The sequence below is a fragment of the Etheostoma cragini genome, chromosome 22, assembly GCF_013103735.1.
Source record: "Etheostoma cragini isolate CJK2018 chromosome 22, CSU_Ecrag_1.0, whole genome shotgun sequence".
Lineage (NCBI taxonomy): Eukaryota > Metazoa > Chordata > Actinopteri > Perciformes > Percidae > Etheostoma > Etheostoma cragini.
In genome coordinates this window covers 9,779,517-9,795,575 of record NC_048428.1, presented here as the reverse complement: position 1 = coordinate 9,795,575, position 16,059 = coordinate 9,779,517, and the positions used below count along the sequence as shown (strand labels likewise).

General features: G+C 41.1%; 1 protein-coding gene across 1 annotated transcript; it reads right to left on the bottom strand.

Annotated features, from left to right (window-relative positions):
• Positions 1–2,415: 2,415 nt before the first annotated feature.
• On the bottom strand, positions 2,416–15,641 carry mtmr6 (myotubularin related protein 6). The gene is made up of 15 exons (XM_034862278.1): positions 15,409–15,641; positions 12,792–12,923; positions 10,559–10,721; positions 10,296–10,453; positions 9,040–9,168; positions 7,989–8,123; positions 7,708–7,840; positions 7,458–7,567; positions 7,058–7,183; positions 6,902–6,951; positions 4,888–4,981; positions 4,695–4,801; positions 4,018–4,152; positions 3,792–3,918; positions 2,416–3,081 (listed from the first exon to the last, which is right to left on the bottom strand). Exons 1-15 carry the CDS (start codon positions 15,430–15,432, stop codon positions 2,725–2,727), a joined length of 1,980 nt encoding a protein of 659 aa, XP_034718169.1. The 5' UTR covers positions 15,433–15,641; the 3' UTR covers positions 2,416–2,724.
• Positions 15,642–16,059: the final 418 nt, after the last annotated feature.

The window sequence follows — 16,059 nt, the reverse complement described above, 5'->3', positions numbered from 1 at the left end:
GCTGACGTCCTCCAGCTTTTAGTGCTTGTCTTTCTGCAGCAGACTGATTGAGGGAGATGTTTCCTTGCAGAGTAAATCCAATCCAATCCAATGAAGATCAAATCCTTTCTGAGCTCTGATATGAAGCAAAGTTACAACTTCGATCTGGAATTAACACAGAATTATTATGGTTTTTATAAAAGCTGAGCCAAAATGCATAATCTGGCTAGAAAATGAATAAAATGGCCTAAATGCCAAATCCCGAAGGGCAGTAAACCTAACCCAGTTAAGCGTAGAAAAGTGCCCGGCTCCAAGATGTAACGGGAACCTTTAGGATTGTCTGTGCTGTTTTTAATGCACTGTAAGGCAATGTTGGGTTTCCTAAAAGGCACCCTAAAATTACATATATTATTATTATTATTAAATGAATGCCTCAAAGTCCTGTAATTTAGTGATTTATTGTTACCTAACATTGTATGCAGATATGAGTATGGAGTATTTTGACACAAAATGTCCACATACTGTAACTTCTATCCAGTAATGCCAAGCAACCCATCTCTTTTTCTATGTTTCCCTTTTTCAGGAATCCAGCATTTGTAAGTCTTTAGCAGCTATGGAATGTACTGAGTACATTTACTCAAGTACAACTTTGGGATACTTGTACTTGACTTTAGAATTTGCATTTTAAGCTACTTTATACTGTACTTCTACTACACTACACTACATTTCAGAGGGAAATCATGTATCGTTTACTCCACTACTCGTATTTGACATTTATAGTTACTAGTAACTTTTTACATAGAACATATGATGCAGCACTATAGTACTAATAAGTACCTAAAATGTACTCTACATTGATGAACTGCATTAAAATGCATTTGTTGGCAATAAAAACAAAGTATAATATTCTATAATAACACACTACTTTGAAAGAAGCCATTCTACATGATTAGTACTTTAACTTTTGATACTATTTCTCTGGTCTTAGTTTTTGATTCTGGACTTCTACAAAGCAGCCTGACATGATTCATCGCACAATAACCTATGAAGGTTGTTGGCAAACTCATACCCACTTTCTGCAGCTCCTCTGAAAGCTGGTTTAGGTTCCTCCTCCTTCAAGTACATTTTGCTGATAAACTTGTGTTATTATACATAAGGTTACTATGCTAAAACAATCGTTTAAAGCTGTGGCTTGTGACACAGTGACAAGGATACGTGGTTTCGCTCACGATACTTCCAAAGTAGGCTGGTATGTAACACTTGGAAGATATAGGTCTACAATAGGCAAAAAAGCACTGTAGAAAAAAGACCGTTACGACAGCCGGTGTGGTAAAAACACTACTGCTTTTGTCCAAAGTGGCCGCTAGAATCAACACAAGCTGAAAGTTACACAGAGCCACACTGAAGGTGCTCTAAGCGATGTTGGGTGACGTTACTTCTTGTTGACGTTCAAAGTATTTTCAAACAAGACTACCTTGCCCCTCCCCCTCTCTTCTGTGATTCCACGCACTAACCCCCCAACGCCCACCCCCAAATCCTTCTTGTCAGTTATTGTCTGGAAAACTGTATGGTGTGCTTGGTGGTGCAGGTCGGCACAGTTTGCTTTTGTTGCCGTTTGTAGACCCTGGGCTGTCTGCAGAGGCCGTGTTTTTTTTTTTATTACAGTTTGTTCTGGAGACAAGCAGCTCACAGATAGTGAGATGTTTGCTGTGTGTGGCAAAAAATGTAGCCTAAAACACGCGTGACACCTTTAAGTAACACCTTTAATTTAGAACTTTTAATTGAGTATTTCTCCCACCGCTGGTGCTTAGACAAGCAGACTCATTGACGTTCCATCTTGTCCCCAGAGTATCTGTGACAGTGACCCAGGATCAGGGTCAGCTGTCATAAATAATCAGTCATTGACATGGCAGACCGAGACGACCAACAGGATTTGGGGATCAATTCACGTTATTAAGTGAGATTATATAATCAATGAGAGATGTGAAATAGGATTAAATGATCAAATGATTAATGGAGGGGGGCAGTTAACAGCTGAACCTTTTCAGGGTCTGCACACCACAGCCCATTAGTCCACTGTGGCGGTAATAGTTCAATAAGGGAAACGACCAGTGATTTCTTAAATCAAAACTGTGTTTAGTCCGATGGAGTTAGTAGTGTAGCAAAATTCTGGTTCAGTGTAGTTTTCAGTGCTAGATTATCTTTACTAATTTAGAATTTGAGGTTTTATTATTTTATTTTAAATCTCTTACATTGGAGCAAAATCAACATTCAGATTAGGTTGGATTTAAGCCTTTAGATGAGATGAAATATTTCTGGTGCCAAAAAAAGCAATTTTCTGTGAGCTTTCATGTGGGGAAATATGATTATTTGTTAAGAATATCAAGGCCATATGTTTAGGATTATATAAAAAGCTGAAGAAAATCGAAGACCCACTAATTTTGGATGAATTTATTCTCCTGTTGTATTCATTAATTTTCTATAGAGCTTTTCAACATTCATAAAAAAAAACAAGCTTTTTTTTCCTATAGGTGCAGTATATGACATATTAATGACGCTTCCCATTGAGATTTACACCATACACACATACAACTTCATTCACTCGGCCCATTTAGGACCATTGCGTAATCAGCAACCTTATCACATACAGAACCAAAGCTTCCCCTTGACACGCACACACTTTCAGTAAGCCCTCTCACTCAGTCGTGCCTTCCCCTCGGTATCCCACAATCCCTGTGTTTGGTCTCAGCAGGTCATGCGAGCCACTCCAAACTCCAGGCTGACAACAGCTGGCTCCTCTTTGGCCGACTTGCTGTTGTAGGTCTCTTCCAGCTCTCCGTAGCTCTGCTTCCTGCTCTCGGTGCCGCTGCTGCCCTCCACCGTCCTCTCCATGTCCGTGCTCTCCGTGGCCTCCTCGCCCACCTCCTCCCCGTCGTTGTCCTCCTCCTGTCGCTGCACTTCTTTGGGGTTGATGGGTGCCCCCAGGATGAGGGAATCGGGACGTGGTGGGAGGGTGGTGGAGTTGGAGCGCTGATCTCTGGTGGGAAGAGGTGCGGGGGGGTCGGAGGTCACAATGGGAGTCACACCGAGCTGGTAGAGCCGCTGGACAGAGAGGGAGAGACAAGACAACACAGTGGAGGAGGTTTTCACCCAGGAATTAAGAAATGCACCTTCACCTTTTGACACGCTCTAAATATGATGGCGTATTTAGGTTAATATCAGTTCAAATTCTAAACATGTTTCAGGATTAATATATTCTAAGATGGAACTGTAAGTCAGATTTTACATGCATCTAGTAAAAAATGTTTTTGGAAAATAAGTAACTAAGTGAAGCCGGTTGCATTTATTTAATCTCAAGACAACAATATGCATCATAACAAGATAATTACGTTATTATCTCAAAATGAATGTCTTTTTTCCCAAATGTCATGAGAAAAACAACTTTGATATTTATACGAGATAATTAACTCATGATTTACCGCATGAACATAATTGCAACCATGGCTTCTGAAGAGATGGGATTACACACACACACACACACACACACACACACACACACACACACACACACACACACACACACACACACACACACACACACACACACACACACACACACACACACACACACACACACACACACACACACACACACACACACACACACACACACACACACACACACACACACACACACACACACACACACACACACACACACACACACACGAACAAAACGACTGACAACTGAGTGTATCTTCACGTGCCCTAACTACAACATATAGGCTCTATAGAGAGGTTTTTCAACTCACCTGCTCTAGAACTTGCAAAGTGCTCTCTGCCTTGCGGTTGTTCTCTCTCATTGTCAGAATGGTTTTGAGGATAGACTGACGCGGGTGCATAGAACGGTCAAACTGGTGGTACATGTTTCTCCAGAACCTTTAAACGAAGAAACATATAAGACATGACGGGGACAAATCGAAATACGGCACATGAAATGTGCAACGACAGCGGGGGGGTGAGGAAGGCTGTACTGACTTGAAATGGTAGGGCAGGGTGGAAGGCTCCAGCACAGGGTGCGCTTCGGAGTATGCAGGGCTGTAGAACGGATTCAAGTGGTTCTGCTTTTCGCTCATTAGAAATGCCCACAGTGAGTGTGTCCGCTCTCTCAGCCTGGAATACAAAACATCAGCGACAACATTTAAACACAGGCCAAGGGGTGATTATTTAGGTTTTTCAAAAACCAAGATTGATCTCGCTTTCACACAAAAAAAGCTCACAGCCGATCTCCACCAAATCCCTTACGGCTGCCACTCACTCCACCCTCACAAGAACACCTGGATGCTAACGTCCTCAAACTAAACAGCAACATACAGTATATGAAATCCTTATTGTCGGCCCCGATAATTTCTCCCTCTTCATCCATGGCTCCGCTCCGCTTGATTCCACACATATCTGTCATCTTGGTGTCATCTTTAATGAAAGCCTCTCCAACCCACACCAGGTTGAACCATTACAAAAAACTGCCCTCTTCAAATTTTAAAAACATCACCTATTTAAATTTGCTGTTAATTTGCATTTCATCAGCCCCCTCTCCTTTCAAATTGTTGTTGTATATAGTTTAGTGTATTTGTGTTGTCTTTGCTCTTATGTAAAGTACTTTTGAACAACTTGTAAAGTGCAGACATATGTATGCGTGTGTGCGTTGGACTCACCGCAAGTCCTCTCTTTGTCTCTGGTTATTGCCAAGGAAGTTCCCGTATTGACAGGAGTGGACGTGTTCATGAATCTGCAGCAGGAACCACTCGCTGAACTCAAATGCCTGTGGAGATAGTTATCATTACATGAATACCGAAACCCACACTGCATATAAGACACAGGTATTGTAGTTTGCACACTCCCACACACCTGTGGGAACTGCTCTGTCAGCTGCCAGACACACTCCAGGAACTGAGTAAAGATGGGGGACACCTCCTTTGGATCCCCATCCAACTGGTCACACCTAAGGGTACACAATTCAATAACAGCCACAGAATTACTATTAAAGAACTAAGTAGTATAAATGCAGAGATGGCAAAAGTACTCACTTCCCGTACTTAAGTAGAGGTGCAGATACTTGTGTGAAAAAATACTCTGGTAAAAGTGGAAGTACTGATTAAACTTCTTTAGTCAAGTAAAAGTAACAAAGTACAGACTTGGGAATTTACCCTTTTCTAGAGTGCACGCTGAAAAACTTCAGAGGACATGAAAAAAGGCTCTTTATATTTCATTGGCTAAATTTTAAATCAATGTCTGCCAATAGGCCTAAAACATCACACATGTGATTATGATTACTTTGATTACTTATGATTACTGTGACAGACTGTGACATTGGGACTCCAGGTTAATAAGATTCTGACTAAGCAGGAACATATGAATTCAGTTGTGATTCTGTGAGAATTCACAGATCCAGTTTCTGTTTTTTTTATTCTTCCCCTTAACATTTAAATAAATCTACATGTATATGTGTGTGTGCTCAAATATGACTTTTGAAAAGAAAATAAAGGATAAAATATGAATTACTAAACAGACATTAATTAAGAAGTTCCCCAGCTCATTGGCCAGGAGTCCTTCTTGATGCCTACTGTCTCAAACATCTCTCTCAGATAAGGCCGAGGATGATGGGAATGTCTTACTGCTTGTCCTCCGAATCTCTAGGATCTCAGTTTTCTTCTTTTTCAAATCATGTTGCCGTCCACACTACTGTGTGCTAACGTCAGCGCCATCAAGCTGCAATGATTTGCTGTGAATGCTGAACCTGTTGAGTTGTTTTAGTGGTGCGTCAAGTGCAACGTACAGTATATTCCCAACCATTTAGATTGAATATGGTATTGATGACGCCAACAATAATAACGATAACTCCAGTGAAAAAATTTGAAAGTTAGTGAGGACTATATTAAGACTGTATTTAAAGCTGATTCTGGTTTCCAACTTCCTCCCAGGTGTGTCTGTTAAAAACACCGACGAGGACAACTTCTCTCTAGCTAAGTTAACCACCCACTTGTCAATCGAATTATCTGAAGTTTGGTAAAAAAAGAAACTCATGCAAACAAAGCTGGTGGAACTGTTGATGCTTCATTAAGATCAAGCATCGTGCAACCTAACAGATGAAGAACCCACACAACAAAATCACTAGCCCAGTGTGAGAGCAGCACTATTCTCCGACATGACAACCTCTTGTACAAAACTAAAATAACAAGCCAATTTTGTAAAATGTAAGGAATACAAAGTACCGATATTTGTGTTAAAATGTAAGGAGTATAAGTAAAAAGTCGGCACAAAAAATGAGTTAAGTACAGTAAAAATATCAGAAAAATCTACTTGAGTACAGAAACAAGTATTTGTTGCTTCCCATCTCTGTATAAATGGTATACAGTATGTATAAACAATGGTAGAGTTGGGTAGATATCCAGTTTCACCCGTCTGGCAGGTTAACTCTATAACAATGTACTGCAGGATCAAGCTACTATGAAGGTGATCACATTACTACAAAGGTTGTTTTTTTGTTGAGGTGACAAGACGTGTTTGGCAAAGTTCACCTCAGAGTATATCAGAAAAATTGTAAAACTGTGCCGCCAAATTTGGCAACATTTGGGATTTGAAGCCAATGAAAGCGTTGAGCTGAAAAAGACGAGCCAGATTGTAAACAGTGCAAAAACTAAGTATTGTCTTCGAGGTGCTGGTAATTACCAGCACCGAGTGGTCTGGAGTCGCTGTCTCGTCACTCGGGAGCTACTTGTGTGACATCTAGTGGTAAAATTTCATTATACTGGTCTGGTCCTGTGTCACAACCTCGTTATTATATTATATATTAAAAATATAAATGACTATGAAATAAAGAGCAGACTAAATCTTGACTTATTTAATCCAATTCAAACCTCACCTGTCTGCAAACTTGTGACCGAAGGAGATCCAGTCTTTCTCTATCAGTACCTAGAAGACAGACGAGCAGAAAATGAAAGTTTGAAGTAAAACTTTTCACTAGTGCCAAACAGTGTGTGTGTGTGTGTGTGTACATGTGTGTGTTTGTGGTTGGTACCATGAAGCCCTTGATGGTGCGGTAGTAAGGGTCCATAAGCAGCGCCCCCAGTGAGCAGACCTGGGCTGTTCTGTCCCATCCGTCTGAACAATGAACCAACACACTGGCCCCTTCCACGGTCACCGCCTGAGGTAAAAGTGGAGACAGACGGCAGAGGATTGTTGTGGCATTAAAAAAGAAATGAAGCCGTTTTTGAAAGTCACAGTCTACGATGGACAATTGGAGATGGGGCAATGATGAGAGAGGAGAAGATATATCATCATTGTTGAATGCGTGAATACTTTATAGGAACATGGAATAACATAAAACACTTAAATATCTTGAATAAAAACAATGCTAACATGCAATTAAATGCATACATTTTCACTAAAACTTAAGTAGGAAAGGGAATTTGTTTTACCTTGGCGAGAAAGATAGCTGCGTCAACGACAGCCTTGATGTGCCGCAGCCAACCACTACTCTCCAGGCCAACCAGGAAGTCACTCATGGAAAGAGACCGAGTCCCAATCACTGAGAGACACACAGACACTAAGTCAGTTCAGATGGACCATTTACTGATTACTTTGACGTTTGAATTATCCAAAAAGTGGCCTTCATAAGCAGCTGAAATTATATTTTTGGGCTGCTGTGTGTCGCAACATGTGTTTAACCTTCAAGCAATTTCTGTAGGCTGGTCCTCATTACGTGGATGTTTTCAATGCCAACAAACTGGAAGCGGATGTTGGAGTAGTTGTCTTCGTTCTCATAGCCTTTACCTGCTGCTCGATTAGCTAGCGCATTCAACTGCAGGATGGGGAAAAAAACAACATAAAAACAAAACACTATGCTAGTCTGGTTTCAAAACGGTTTTATGTAGCGTTGGATCCAGTTGTTCATACATACAGCACATTTAAAAGCATTTCAGAAAAAGTTATTTTTGTTCAGCTGTTACCTTTGGCCTGGTGTCCATGACGTAGACAAATCGGCTGTTGTGATTGGCTTTGCTGATGGCCTGCAGCATGCTCTCATCCTCCAAGCATCGCGCACTGAACCCAGAGAGAGGCTGACTGCATCGACACACTGCCGCCTGTCAGGATGAACAGAGGATGCTGATCAGAACAAGGACATGTACAAAAAATACAAAGTGTTAAAGGTCCTATGACATGCTTCTTTTTGATGCTTTTATATAGACCTTAGTGGTCCCCTAAGACGGTCTCCGAAAATCAGCCTTGGTGCAGAATTACAGCCAGTAGAGCAAAGAAAGGGGAGGTAACCTTGCTCCTTATGACACCCTAAGGGGGAGATTTCAGATCAGCCCATCTGAGCAGGATACCCTATCACCTATCGCCATTTCTAGCCACTGGGGGACCATAGGCAGGCTGGGGGAACACATATGAATGTACTTAGACTCATGATGGAGGTGTTACGTTTAGCTGAACCTTCAATACAAACAAAGATATAGCGGTCACCGTAAACACAGATGGCTTAACTGAAGCCTAGTTTTCACCGACCTATAAAAGGAGACGGTAAACAAAACATTCCCCTCTCATGCAGCTGACAGATATCTTTACATAAACACTGTATTGGTTAATTGATCATGACTAAGCCATTCTGTGGAACTGTATATAGCCTGTGCTTGTACTCATTCTGTAAAAACCCCAGATGAAGTCACTGTGCCAAAAATGCATTGATTGAATGCCTTGTGCAGATAGTTCATTTTGACAAGTCATTGCTGAGAGTCAGGTTTCCAAAACATGTGGCCTGCCACAGCAGGCTGGCAGGACTTCAGCTCTCTTGGACTCTCTTGGATATTTTACTGAAAAAAGCCTAAACAATTAAAAAAAAAAATACTCTACACCTTTAACAGCAATCTTTTGTTACTTTCCATGGTAATTTATTTTTCCTTTCACAACAACATACAAAATTACTAAACTTTATGAAAATAAATGTACAAATACTGAAACAGGGTTCATACTCATATTGTGAACAGGTTATTACAGTACCTTCTTTTCTTGGTAGAAGTATGTGAGTACAGGAAAGCGTCCTTTGCTTCTGAACTTGGAACTCCCCACAATGATAGGCTTACTGGCTGTTATAGGAACATACAGGTCCCGTGGATATGTCTCACACACCTCGAAAACCAAACACAAAACATAAACACATAGGCAGACACAATATATTGGCAGATGTCTCCTGGTTTGGGAGCATTGGTGTTTCTCTGAACAGTGAAACATGGTGCTGTTAACTAAATCCATTAGTCGATTGGTTTAAAACAGATGATTCCACCCTAAAAACTACTCTAGTAGCTATAGATGGGTTCTGCACTTTCCTGCGAGTAATCACTTCTTTACAGTTTAAATTTTAGATTGGAGCTCTGCTTGTCTGTCATTTCGGAGTTGGAGGTGAACGGTGAAGCTCCAGCGCCCTCTTATGGACATATGTGCATCATGTTTCCACCATGTGTGGTTTTCCCAATATACTGTTGTTAACTCATTCCCTACACTACCACCAAGCCTTGACAATGTTTACACAAATAATACTGATTGTCAGGAAATACATCTGTGCCGTGTGTGACTTTACTACTCTGTAATCATGTGACATCACCAAACTACCTACTCCTTGGGAGTTCTTGTCTTTGTAGCATGTGTTTTTTATGGCATACAGAGAGCGTGCCGAGGTTCAACAAGTCCATCTTTAACAGGGCCAAGTGCTTGCTGGGTACAATTTGGGAGCCTCTTTTTTTTTACATCACTTTCTGTACATGGACAATATATCCTTGCAGTCACCAAAACTCTTGACATGATCTGTGGAGTTAATCCATTTTTTCCTGAGGAGGCTAATAAAAAAGGCGTATTTGTCTGGCTTACGGCACATTTGACTACATCTTGGCTCTGAGTTGTAACTGGACTGCAGTCTATTGCTTCATTTCCACTGCTTGTTGCAGCATGGCTGTACCCAACTTAACTTGCTCTTTTTCGGTTTTTCATTAGCAGAGGTTGTGGATAGTACCTGGTACTTCTCTGGTATTTAACTACACTCTGGGTGAAATCGGCAGTGGAAAACTAAACAGAGAAAAGGTCCTAGTACCAAAAGTGACTTGAATCGAGCCTAACCATGCAGTGGAAAAAAGATGTGCTTGTTGCTCTTTTTTTTAAATCAACACAGAAAATAGGATACTATTATGACTACAACAGTGTTCTCAATTTGGCACTTCAGATGACCAAAACTTATGGTTTACAAGATACAGCCAACTATCTACCTTGTAGTTTCTGTTGACATTCGTGAGCTGCCATTGGTCGCAGGGAACACCCATCCTCTCAAACTCCGCCCCGAGGTCGATGATTTGCCATCCTTCCTCCCTCTGTTGGTCGTTCTGTTTGGGGTTGTATGAGAATGCATAGAGCTCCTCAAAGGATACTGCACAAAGGAGAAGGAAATCAAAAAAAAACAAATGGAAAACAAAACGCAGACAAATATGGACAGATAAAAACACACATCTCAGACGGACACACTGAAACCCACCAGGCCGTAGAAGACGCAGCAGCGAGCTGTAAATGTCGTGGCAATCTCTCTCTCTCTGTACCACAAAATGAACCACCCTGAAGTTGCGACACTGGATGACCAGAGGACAGCCTGTGGTGGTCAGGGCGAGCTTCTCCACAGACGCTATATGGTGATGCAAAATCTGCAAAGGAGGGGAGAAGTGAAGAGCGAAAGAGAGACAGAGTTGATGATGTTCAGAGTTATTTACATTGGCTTAATTATGTCCAAAGAAAAAAGAAATTCTGGAGTATACTGCTAAACATCCATAGTATGCGAGGTGCCCTTTTCCTTCTCCTCATAACTTCCTGCACCTTTGGTAAACTTAATGTATAGCCAACACAAAAATACTGTGTGTCAAGATTAATAGAATGTAACACTCTTTGCTGTTTTCAATCTAGTAACCTTAAACAATTCTACGTTGTTCTAAGAGGACTTATAAGCACATCATGAGTTGTTACAAGGCAGAGATAGAGTAAGTCATTTTGAAATTTAAAAAAAGGCACCCTTACACATCCTGCACAACAACATCTGTCTTTAGGACTGATGAAGAGAATCTGACAGCATGTTCAAAATCTTTGTAAACAGTGTCCACTAGAGGAAGCCTTCACGCTAGCAAAAAGCTTGCGGTTTGCTCCACATTACCACTTCATCATAAACTGTTTAAATGCCAGAAAGTACAAAGGGCAAGCAGGCCAAGCGCAACACATCACCATATTCAATGAGGGCAGTTTGAATTCCGCAGGGATTCCAACCATGGGAGATCATTAAGATGCACATTCATCAGCATTGGTAATAACCAGTGAGAGAGAGAGGGAGAGAGAGGGAGGGAGAGACACAGACACACAGTATATGCTGATCTCACCAGCTGTTGAGACAGACAGTAACTCAACTGTTTAATATTTTATGAGGCGCAGTGCTATTCTAACAAACTCATCTCTCTGATCAACAGACTGATCCTAAAATGCCTCCACAAATGCACACAGATACAGCACACTGGAACATGATAGCACACAGGACTAAATGCACCAACAACACAGAGAGCCCAGTAAACAAGTAGACAAGCCTGCATGCCGCACAGTGCACCAGAACCAAAACAAGACAAAATGTGCCCTTTCTCAGCATATAAAGCAGGAAGGATGTTAGGCAGGGTTGGAGGTCATGGCCCGGGATGTGCTGCACAAAGCATTTTAAACCACGCTAATCTTTTCACAGTGCAGGCCATCTAAACACAGAGCGCCACTTTCACTCCATCAAATAACAGGATACAAAAATGATAGTATTCCTTCCATGCCTACCCCAACACATTCCACTTTGCTGCCACTAACATTAAAAAAGGCGACCATCAACTAATCCCTTCAGGATGCCCTCCCAACTGTTCCAACTGTACATAGATAACCCGGTTCTCACAGTGCTACAACAGTAATCCTCTTTCAGGTGAACACACACACACACACACACACACACACACACACACACACACACACACACACACACACACACACACACACACACACACACACACACACACACACACACACACACACACACACACACACACACACACACACACACAAACTGGATACCTTGCTACTATATAATGAAGATTTTGAACCTCTAACCTACTTCCTCTTACCACACACAAGCTTGCATATTCTCTCCTTTTGCCCAACACACCACCAATGCACAGACACACACGCACTCACTCACATCAGATTGCAGACTTCCTTGTGGTCGTCACGCTGATGTCTCTTATCAAAACTGGCTGCAAATTTAGTAAAAAATATGTGATTCTCTGGAATCAGCAGCAATGATTTCGCGAGACGCTACTTGCAACATTTCACTGCATACCTCCTTCCAGTGTGGGAGTGCATACATTATATATTGCAGACTAATAAAAGTGAAGTAATAGGCTAAACATACATATCTGTACATACATATCTGCCAAATGAGCATCCTCAATTTACTCACAGTAATTACGGTGGCAAATTGGCACTATCAGGTGAGGAATGTGGAGCACATGGAGCAGAAGCCACAGGAGAAACGGTCTCCACTGTGAAAAGTCCTCCTTTCTACATCTAACCCTGAACTATACAACACTCAGCATGGGTAGCCTAACCAATGGTTCATTTACCGCAGTTACAACCACGTATAACATACTGGGGAAGAAAATGGACTGTGAATGACACCTGCAGTCACCACCCAAACGACTCACCCAGATCTCCTGCCCAGCAGATGTCGAGTTGTTAGAGCTGCTCTCCACAAAGATGAGATGTGTAGCTGTGAGGTACAATGTTCCATTCGTGGACTTGTTGCTGAAACGATCCAACAGTCGCACCTGCTCCACCTGCAAACACACGCAACACACACGCACCAGGAAAAACCTTATCAATCAGCAGTTCAGCGTTCTTGTAAACGTCTTCAGCTGGGTGCAAAGTTATGTATCGTATATACTAAAAAGAAGAAAGGCAGGCTATTGTTGACAGGAATGACACTTGTCACAAAACGAATGTAAGTGGCACTCTGCACTGGCTCCAGCTGGCACACCACCTAATCCTGACCACCTGGCCTACCGTTCAGCTGCCAGGTCCACTATAATGAGTCCCACATGATTTCTGGATATGTGTGCGGTTTGAATGCACAATGAAACTAATGTAAGTGTGCATGGATCATCTGATTGTTAAATTAGTTTTTGACCAACTGGTAGCGCCGCAAGTCAAACGCAACTATTTACATCTCCATTTTTCCTTTTATTCAAAAGGTTTTCTCATGTAATGCTGACGTGTAGCCTTGCAGTGGACCCAACTTTTCCACGCATATAAATACCAAACACCCATTCTGTAGATGATCTCAGTGGAACATTTACTCAAGTAACACATTTTACACAGGAAGAAGGTTATGGTCCACTAACTATAATAAACCGGTTTTAAAAGCGTTGGTGGTCTGAGTGGCGATTCATTAGTCCATTAAATAAGGATTAGTAGAAAACCTCCAGTCAAGGAGACATGTTTTTCATGAATGCATTTTACACTTTTTCCAGAATTACCAAATACACATCACTGGCCTTCATAAGATATTTCACATGATGGGGATGTACTGTATACTAAAAAAACTTAGTGAAAATAATGTTGATGGACTTTGTGTAACGTGTAAAAAATCTCTTTCTAGTACTGAAATCCTTTGGAATAAGACTTCTCCTTGCTGTAAAACCATTGAGTATGCTGTTGACAACAGCAAACAGTCCACATACATGATTAGTCATATTAGTGGTTGACTCAGACACCCTCTCCTTTGTTTGTATTTTGCTGTGGTTTTCAGATATGAAGACATAATTGAGCCTATCTCTGTCTCCCAGCAACCAGCAGGACACAGCTCTGTCATATAGACAGGCTTGTTAGCAGATAGGTAAGCCTACTGGATGTCAGGTGTGTGGTTGAGTGAATGAATGTGGGAGTCTTGTAAGAAAGATGATGATGAATGTTCATATAACAATGCAACCTAAGCTATGCGTCAAAGTGCTTACAATACAATATTCACCTTCTCGTCTGTTTTATTCAAGCAAGCAACTGATAAGACTTAAAACAGTAGGACCACACCCAGTCTGCAAGCAATCCCATCCTCCAGCATACACTCATTCCATTATGTTCCCGAAGAAATGCGTTCACTTGGCTGTAATGTATGACTATCCTTGAGCCTTGAAATGATTCCTAACGTGACAAAGAAAGCGTACCTTTCAACATACACACCCTTACAACTACACATAGGAACACAGATCGGGTGTGGCCCTAAATTATGTCCCAAACTGTGAGCTACAGAGGTTTATGTAGGATACTTTTGAGTAGTTATTGTTGCAACCTATTAGTATTTGGAAAAAGACACCTATTTTGGCTGTGTTGCCTTTGTGTTCCAGCATTCTGGATTTGAAGTAAACAATGATTATGAGCATACTGTTCTTTAATCTGAGGGTATAAGTCCCATACTGGGTGAACAGTGTATTGTAGCACTGTACTGTAGCCCTTTCAGTACAACTTTTAGAGTAGCTGTTACATTGTTAGCTGCTACCAGGGATCCGAATAAAAGACAAAGATGGGACAAAACATAATTTGATCATTTATCATACAATCAAATTCAGCATATTTAACATCCGGTTGCTAATCATTTACAGTCTGTCATTGTTATGTAAGTATCTAACCCATATACATCACCAGACACTTTGAATCTGTTCTATTGCTGTTCTGCAAGGCCTGCACTTCAGTGATCTTCAGTTCTTGCTTGTTTGAGAATTTTTTACCTGGCTGGTGCTCACTCAGGGAGTGATTTGTGGGTCAAGTAAATGACTTGGCCAGTCAAAAAGACTCCATGGTTTAGAAAACCCCAATCCATGGTTTAGGAAAACTGTCCGGATAACGAACAGGTGAGACTCTGTGTAAAAAAAGCCTCCCAGTCCAGTGATCACCCTGGGTGTGAACACTTACTATCAGACTACACTGATATGTCATTATGCTTGAACGTAGCTTGGTCTCTCCTTGTGGTGTTCTATCACACTGGATACACCGTCTGGCTGATAGTGTAATGTGAACTTAGCTTGTCAATAACAGGGCGTGCATGTGGTAACATTGCAAAGAGGAAGCCCAGCTAACGTTATTTTCTGAACGGAAAAAATAAATAGCTCATTGATGCTTGTCACGTCTGACAGTCAAAGCTGCTGTCGACATCTGCTACTAGTCATCATGCTATTAGATCCACAAACATTATTTTATACATTTACATTTGGTAAACGTAACCATACTCGGGAATCCATCCATTTGCAATTAGCTAGAAATGTTAGCTACCTTTGGCGTTCGGATATGCTCCATTTTACCGAGTCGAAACAGCTGTCAGCGACTGCAAAGCTTCACTCGACGCCTTCCGGATATAATTGTATCATTGATAATTTGTTGGCTCAGACTGCTGCACAAACCGCCTGAACTTTGTCGGACACATACGATATATGTTTATTGTCAATTATTTTACTCCTCCATCCGTGTAAAGATCCTGGCAAACACTTCACGTTGCAATTTTCAAAGTAAAAGCACGGCTTCATGTCGGTATTTATGGAAGATTAAATGGGTCACAAATTAATCCCACTATTTGTAAATTGTGTAGACTATGTATTACATTTTTTTTTTTTTATTGTTGATTAAGCAAAAATTTACTATTTAGTTAACTACAGTAACTTTTTAAATACTGAAGTAAAGAAGGCCCTTAAAATCGATGGTCATTCTCTGGGTCTAAACCGTCTCTAGCCTAATATGCAATGTTGTCTATTATTTTATTTAATAATACGTTATTATAGGATAAAAGACAATTGCCCACTTTGCCTGTGATTATTCAGATAATGTATGATCATAGGGTAAAATCTACACTAAATCAGGCCAGTATGAAACATTTTACAAAGGTAGCACAACAGCACTAGGGGTACTGCAGAAAGGTAACATTAAAAG